General features: G+C 58.9%; 1 protein-coding gene across 1 annotated transcript; it reads left to right on the forward strand.

Moving 5' to 3' along the window:
• Positions 1–1908: 1908 nt before the first annotated feature.
• EGR2 (early growth response 2) lies at positions 1909–5171 on the forward strand (the record flags this gene model as incomplete). Its single annotated transcript, XM_082002350.1, is given in 4 exon segments — positions 1909–2011; positions 2014–2141; positions 2144–2384; positions 2701–5171. Coding segments are annotated over 4 exon segments (1704 nt in total). The 3' UTR covers positions 3933–5171.
• Between the last annotated feature and the right edge of the window lie 2850 nt (positions 5172–8021).

Raw genomic sequence — 8021 nt, forward strand, 5'->3', positions numbered from 1 at the left:
GTCAAATTTCCCAGAACCTGTCTCTCTCTCTGTCTCTCTGTCACAATTTAACTTTTAAATGGAGATGGGTGTTTTTAACTGAAAATATCTAGAATCCTACTGAAATTGAACACAAGCTTTCTTTCAACTAAATCTCATATGCCAAACTGTATTGGCTGTATGTTAAGTGCTAGAAAGGACTGGTAACAAAATCTACCTTAAAAAACACTAAGTATTATATATTTACTAATTACTGTGCACACTTCCCCAATCACCCATAAAGGAAATTATCTAGATTTATTCCTACTGTTCCTTAGCAAGTATGGCAAATGCCCCTAAAACTTTTACTTTTTCAGGTACACTCCTGTCTAGACTGGGCTTTGCAGTGACCGGACAAGTAGTGAACCCGGAGCATCATCAAAGGCAGTGAAACAAAAATGGAGCAACTGAGCAAGCCTTTCTCAGCCGGGGTGTGAGATGTCACACCTGTGACAGCACTTGGGACCTGAGGCAGAGGTAAGTGCACAAGCCATAGGGACACCTGAGCATGCCACGCTTTTGTGACGTGCTGTAACGTACTAAAACCTGTAAATACCGGTATCTGCAGTTAAAAATGGAAGTGAAGAGCTTTTAGCCTTCATATGCATTCTCTGGCTTGTTGCTTTGGAACAGGAGTGTGCTTTTGTAGCATCTCTCATGTGTTGCCGAGTCTTGCTGCTGCTTGGGTTGTAAATGTTTGTTTTTCTTTGCAGACCACTGAAAAAGGGCCTTGCACGCTACAGGCCATATGTGAGAGTTGCTTTCCTAAATGCAGGAATAAACAGCCATGAGGTGAAATATTCCTAAGCAATGAGATTGGTGACATGAACATAGCATGGGATACAGCTTTCAAAAATAATTACATCTGACACCCTCATCAGCAAGAAGATGTAGGGGCTGCAAGCTCTGAGCTTGGGAACAGCATTTGAAAGATTGGCTTCTCCTGGGAAGGGATGCACAAGGGAGCTTATTTTTAGTAATTTGGGGGAAAAAAAAAAAGGCAGCTAGAATTTAAGCACTCTTTGGTTTGATACCCTTGTAATGGAAGAGATCCTAGGGAAAGTAAAGCAAAGACGGGAGTGGAAGTGGTCCTGAGGGTGGGGCCTCGGGAAGCTGTGGAAGTGGGACACGGCAGTGGAAGCAAGGGGCTGGTCCGAGCATGGTGGGAGCGGCGGGGACAGGACGGGGCGGCGGAGTCCGTGTCCGACGTGTCCGACGGAGTGTCCCCCCGCCGCCTCGTCCCGTCCCCGGTTGCGCCCGTCGGTACAATAACAAACCCCCGACAGTGGAGCAGGCGGTTCCGTTTTCGCGACGGTATATATAGATCAGACACTTTCCAAAAAAAGCAGCGACGCGCCCGCTCTGCTCGGCGCCTCTTTCCACCCGTAATTCAGAAAAAAAAAAAAAAGCAGCGAGGTTTTTTTTATTATTATTATTGGCGTTTTTTTAAGAAAGGAGAAGCCGGATTCCGTGGCTGCGGCTGTTTTCTGACCCGCCGCCGCTTTGCGGTTACGGGCTGTTAAGAAAGTGAGCGGGGTCCGGCGGGGCGGCCCCGGGACCTCCTGTGCTTTTCCGAGCTTTTGAAAAATTTTTTCCGGAACGAGCCCTAAAAAGGGCAGGCGGGGCGGGGCCGGATCCTCGCCTTTTTAGGACAAGGGCCCCGCCACCGGAATACCCCCCTGGGCGGTGCGGCGGGCGGTGGCGGGGCGCTGCCGGCGCGGGGGGGCGCTGAGCGGGACCGGGGCGGGGCGGGGCCGCCCCCGCGGGGCGCGGAGGAGCGCGCGGGAGGGGTGGGGGGGTGTGCGCGCGTGGGGTCGGGGCGGGCGCGGAGCGGCGGGTCCCGCACGCGGGCGCCCACGTGACCGCCGGGCCCCGTTCCTCAGTCCTTATATGGGCAGTGACGTCCCGGGCATTCAGGGGGCCCCCATAAATACTTACCGCCAGACTTGTCCTCCAGCGCGAGCTGCGGCGGGAGCGCGGCTCTCCCGGGGCACCGCACCTCCCCGCACCGCCCCGCCGCCCGCTCGCCCGCACATGCCTCCCCGCGCGCCGCGCCGGCTGCCCGCCGTGCCCCCGCGCCGGTAGTGGGAGGCGGGGGGAAGCGCCCCCTCCTCTCCCTCCCTCCCCCCCGCCCCGCGCGCACACCGCCGGCCGGGAGCGCCGCTCCCCCGGCCACCCCGCCGCCCCCATGATGACGGCCAAGGCGGTGGACAAGATCCCGGTGACCCTCGGCGGGTTTGTGCACCAGCTGCCCGAGGGCGTCTACCCGGCGGATGACATCGCCGCCGCGCTGCCAACTTCGGTCGCGATCTTCCCCAATGCCGACCTGGCGGGGCCGTTCGACCAGATGAGCGGTGTGGCAGGAGGTAAGCGGAGCCCGCGCAGGTGCGGGCCGGGCCGCCGGCGGCGGGTGGGCGGGCGGGGATGGCGGGCTGGGACAGGGGCCGCGGCCACCCCCAGGGCTCGCCCGGCGCCCGGCCGGGGTCCCCGGCGCCCCTCGCGGCAGCCCTGCCCCCGCGCCCGGCTCGGGGGAAAAGTTGGGGCCGGCGCGGAGCCCCCGCAAGCCGGAGCGCAACATGTGCGCGCCGCAGCCCCGCGCCGGGCCGGGCGGCGACCGGGACCGGTGCCGGGCCGCCCAGCGGGTGGCGGCGCGGAGGGCTGACCGGCTCCTTGCCCCTCCAGACGGCATGATCAACGTGGACATGGGCGACAAGCGGGCCCTGGACCTGCCCTACGGCGGCGGCTTCGCGCCCAGCGCCCCGGCCTCCCGCAACCAGACCTTCACCTACATGGGCAAATTCTCCATCGACCCGCAGTACCCCGGCGCCGGTTGCTACCCCGAGGGCATCATCAACATCGTCAGCGCGGGGATTCTGCAAGGGGTCAGCACGCCCGCCTCCGCCGCCTCCGCCGCCTCCGTCGCCGCCTCCTCTGCCGCCTCCTCGGCCACCGCCGCCTCCGCCGCCTCCGCCGCCTCTCCCAACCCGCTAGCCGGGGCCCTCGGCTGCACCATGGCGCAGGGCCAGCCGGCCGACCTGGAGCACCTCTACTCGCCGCCGCCGCCGCCCTACTCGGGCTGCGGCGACCTGTACCCGCAGGACCCCTCCTCGGCCTTCCTGCCCGCCGCCGGCGGCGGGGCGCTGCCTTTCCCCCCGCCGCCCTCCTACCCCTCCCCGAAGGCGGCGGCGGCCGACGGCGGGCTATTCACCATGATCCCCGAGTACGGCGGCTTCTTCCCGCCGCCCCAGTGCCAGCGGGAGCTGCACGCCGGCCCCGACCGCAAGCCCTTCCCCTGCCCCCTCGACTCGCTCCGCGTCCCGCCGCCCCTCACGCCGCTCTCCACCATCCGCAACTTCACCATGGGGGCGCCCCCGGCGGGCGCCGCCCCCGGCAGTGCTGCCGGCAGTGCTCCCGCCGGCGGCGGCGGCGGGGGCGAGGGCGCGGGGGCCCGCCTGCCCACCGGCGCCTACAGCCCGCACCACCTGCCGCTGCGGCCCATCCTGCGGCCCCGCAAGTACCCCAACCGGCCCAGCAAGACGCCGGTCCACGAGCGGCCCTACCCCTGCCCCGCCGAGGGCTGCGACCGCCGCTTCTCCCGCTCCGACGAGCTCACCCGGCACATCCGCATCCACACGGGCCACAAGCCTTTCCAGTGCCGCATCTGCATGCGGAACTTCAGCCGCAGCGACCACCTCACCACCCACATCCGCACGCACACCGGAGAGAAGCCCTTCGCCTGCGACTTCTGCGGCAGGAAGTTCGCCCGCTCCGACGAGAGGAAGCGGCACACCAAGATCCACCTGCGCCAGAAGGAGCGGAAAGGAGGCGCCGCCGCCGGCGGGTGCCCGCAGCCCGGCGGCGGGAGCGGCGCCGCCGCCCTGGCCCCCTGCGCGGCGCGGACGCGGACGCCTTGACGGCGCGGGGCGCGCAAGACCCAGGGCTGAGCCGCGGCCGCCGAGCGCGGCGGGGCGCGGAGCAGAGCCCGGCCGGACGCGATGAGCACCGGGCGGCGCCGCGGGGCTCCCCCGGGCCGGGCTGGGCCGGGCCGGGCCGGCGGGTGTACATAGGGGCTGCGGCGGGAGGATGGATGCATGCAGTGCCGTCGTGGTGAGGTGTCCTTGGTGCCTTGTGTGGTGTAGAGCCCGGTCCCCTGTCTGCATGTGGGGGGTGCCTTACCGATCCGCTCCGGCGACAGCGGCGACAGCGAGACCGGAAAGTTTCCCCTCCCTGGTTGTAGTATGGCTGTACATTTCTGCCTATTAATATTGGGATTTTTTTGGTTTTGTTTTTTTTTTTTTTTTTTAGAGACTATATTTTTGTACGCACTGGTTTTGGGTTTTGGTTTTGTTTTTCTTTTCGGTGACTTAAAAGTGTTACGTTTGTAGTAGGACTTGGGACGGGGTGTAAATACTCTGGCTGGAACCGACGCCCGTTGTCCGCCGGGACGCCGGCGCGCCGCAGGTAACGCGAATAGTGCGCAACCACTAACGGGAGCCGGAGGGAGGGGGCGAGGGAGGGTTTCTTTCTGGCCGCTCTGTAAATAAACTTTTCGACAACAGGGTCGGTGCTTACAACATTTATAAAAGACGACAAATAAATCTCTTAATTATGCTAAGCTGACACCTTTGTTTCCGTAGGTTCCCCGGCCCGCGGGAGGGGGTGCCTCCCGCCCCTCCCCGCGCCGCGCCGGACCCCGGCGGCGGGGGTGGGCAGCGGGCAGCCCGGCCCGGGCGCCGCTGGGCGCAGCGCACCGCCCCAGCATGGAAAACCGGCGGCACCCGGCCCCGGCGCACAAACACCCGCTCTCGGGCGCGGGGATTTCCCTCGGAGACGAGAGACGGGATAATATTAACCGGGGAGCGGGGTGGGTTTTTCTTTTTTTGACTCGCTTTCTGTTTTGTTCCGCGGTTACGATCCGCCCCAGGCAGCCTCCCCGAGCGGGCTCCGGAAAAGCCAGTACCGCCGCCGCGACGGCCGCCGCCGGGGGAACGCGGCTCCTGGCGGCGCGGGGCTGCGCCGCGCCCGCCCTCGGGGGCTCCGCGGGGCCCGGGACGCGGCGCCCAGCCCCGGCGCAGCCCGGCCGCTCCTGCCCAACCCATCTGGCCGTAGTATCGCGCTTTTTTGTTGTTTTTAACCTGTTTGGATTATTGTTTTTGAAGATGTTAGCCCGGCCCGGCCCGGGCCCGCCCTCGCGTCCTGCCGTTGGTGCAGGGCCGTACCGGCCCCGCGGGCTCGCCCCGCTGCCACACAGATGCCCGGTGCGCTCCGCACCGCGCGGGACGGACCGCCCCGCTAACGCCACAGCCTAGCACCGCAGGGGGCAAAGCCGCTTCCAGCCCTCCGCTTGCCCCGGTGCCGGGCCCCACTGTGCCAAGGCCCCGTGGCACCCACCTTTCCTGCCCAAAAACGCCCTGCTCCCCCTCTCCTGGAACTGGCACTGGCCTTCGGGGCGACTGCTTTTCGCTTGGGAAAGGCGGTCAGTGGTAGTTGAAGTGATGTGCCCCTGGTTTTGAATCGGATGTGAAGCAGGCTTCCAAAGCCAGGCACAGACCCGTCTGTGCAGGATTGAGAAGCCACAGAGCAAGGCCAGCTCCAGAGCCACCATGCTCACCACCCCGCCATCCACCTTTGCAGCACCAGTGAGCCTTCGCCTCCCTCGCTGTGTCTGTCAGCGGCTTGCAGCTTCGCCATGCAATCCCATGTGGTCCTGGCCCCCGAGAGAGAGACCACGTCCTGCTGCTGGAAGGACATCATGCGGGAGCGCAACCCCACGGGAGCTGTGGCCTCCTTGGCCAGCATTGGTGGGCTGCGGTATGGGGAGGTGGACAGGGATGCAGTGCACTCAGCCTCCTGGGCTCGCGGAGGTACTGCCACAGCCTGGGAAAACCGCAGCTCAGTTGCAGCCAGAGCAGTGAGCACAACTGGGGTCTCGGCTACCCAGGCACACAACCCCAGATGCAGTTCGCACTCTCCAAAATACTGTCTGCAGCCATGCTACAAGATTAAAACCCCAGTCAAAAGCAAAACGAGATAATCAACACAGAAATTGTAAATGAACTGAATTAAGGAAATTGCCGACGACTAGCATACAGCTACAAGAAAACCTTACATCGTGTAATAGTAGGAGCGGTCTTAAACCTATGCCTTTGCCTGACAGTAACAACCGGCTTCAAAAGTGGCAATACTGCACATCCCTGGATTTGTCTGCAGGGCGCCAGTGGAGGATTCGGGCTGAGAACCCAGTGTTAAGCATCCCCTTTCAGAGAAAGGCCAGTTGGCACCGTTCGGACTGTTAGGGAAAAGAAACCCGTGCTCTGTACCATACTTGGTTCAGGACTGCTGTACTTGTGAAGGAAAGTAACGACTGGTCAGCGGTGAGATATCCTGTATTTATTCTATAATTCAGCAATAACAGTAAATTTGCTGTTGTGAAAACACAATAATCAGACTGCAGAGGGAAGGAACGGCATTACAGACTTAAACCTTCTGCTTACAGAAATCCAAAACATAGGAAGCAAGTTTCAATCACTGAGTAAGCAAGAAGTTACACAAAGAGGCTTTTCTTCAATGCATCTCAGGTTTTCTTTGCTATTTTTCCCAGCTTTAATACTTTGACGCTAACACCTTTATTAAAAAGGTTTTGCCACGATTGTTAACAGCACTCCGCAGTGTAAGGGACCATGCTGTCCTCTATGGAAAGATGCATTAAAGACCTATCCCATTAAACATCTTGACTAAGTTTTACACATGGAGAAAAAAAATTAAAACCACACAGAAAGACCTAAGGGGAGGATAGAGCAGATGAGATAAAAAATGCTCTCTTGTTGCAGTTTGTTTTTCCAGTACAGCTGTTTGCATGCACCACGCTATCTTCTTTGTGGACTTCTGAAAAAGGATCATGGTCTTCATTAGCTTTGGAGAGAGTCAGAAGCAGGCTGTAACACAGGGAGGCATCGCGTTATAGTTAGTGACTACGGTCGATAGAGAATTGTTGCACATTAACTAACGCTAACCTGCAGGGGAATTCCAGGAAAAACAGGTAAGCCAGCTGCAGAAATATCATATACTTTAAAGTGCTGTAAGAATAAATGGAAATCGCCTGAAATAATTTCCACCAATTTTTCCTTGCAAAAGAATTAATTTGTGCATGCATAATGGTGACTGTACTTTACATTCATTCTTTCGCAGGCCAAAAAAAAAAAGCAGCAACGCTGTATCGGAATCATTTAAAAATTCACACATACAAGCCCCTGTACAGGAAAAACAGGTCTGCTTTTATAAATACAGAAAGAAAAATTGAAGTTGTGGAATGATTTCTGGAGCAGGCTGGTACATCACTTAGGAGGTTGGCAAGTCGTGTTTTCTTATTCAGATTCCCACATCAAGAGGGCCAAGGCTGCCCCGGCCTGGGTTTGTGGTACAAAGTGTGCGTTAGGATGAACAGGCACGAGACCAGTCCCTGCAGTACAGATGGGAGTATTTCACCTATGGAAAAAGTTTCTCCCTTGTTAGAAACATTGCATCCCCTGCCGTGGACAAACTGCATCTTCAGACTGCTTCCATCATAGCAAGGCAAAATTCGCGGTGTCTCTTCTACGCTACATTTATTCAAAAGCCTTATGAAAAAGTAGTCTTTATAAATAGTATAAAGAGGGAAACTGCAAGGCTTCAAAAGCCCAAAGCGTTCACTTGTCCATATAAAAACACAGACCACATTTTAAAGAGAAGACATCAGGTCAAATCTTATCTGTACCTAGGGTATGTGTGCCGCTGTATATATAGGGTTTGCAAAAACGCCATGCGTCTAGAGTAGCTTCCACAACACAGCAGTGGATGGTTGGTTTTTCTCTTAAGATGCCCACAGTTTCCGCTACCCTCCGCCACTGTCGCATAAGAGGTTCCAAGCGAGGTTAATTAGCAGCTGACTAGTCTCCTTCTCCTAGCTGAAGGAAATATGCATAGACGTACTCTGTAATTCTCAGTTGCAACAGTGAGATCTTATA

The sequence above is a fragment of the Phaethon aethereus genome (genome assembly GCF_964289735.1).
Source record: "Phaethon aethereus genome assembly, chromosome: 7".
Classification (NCBI taxonomy): Eukaryota; Metazoa; Chordata; class Aves; order Phaethontiformes; family Phaethontidae; genus Phaethon; species Phaethon aethereus.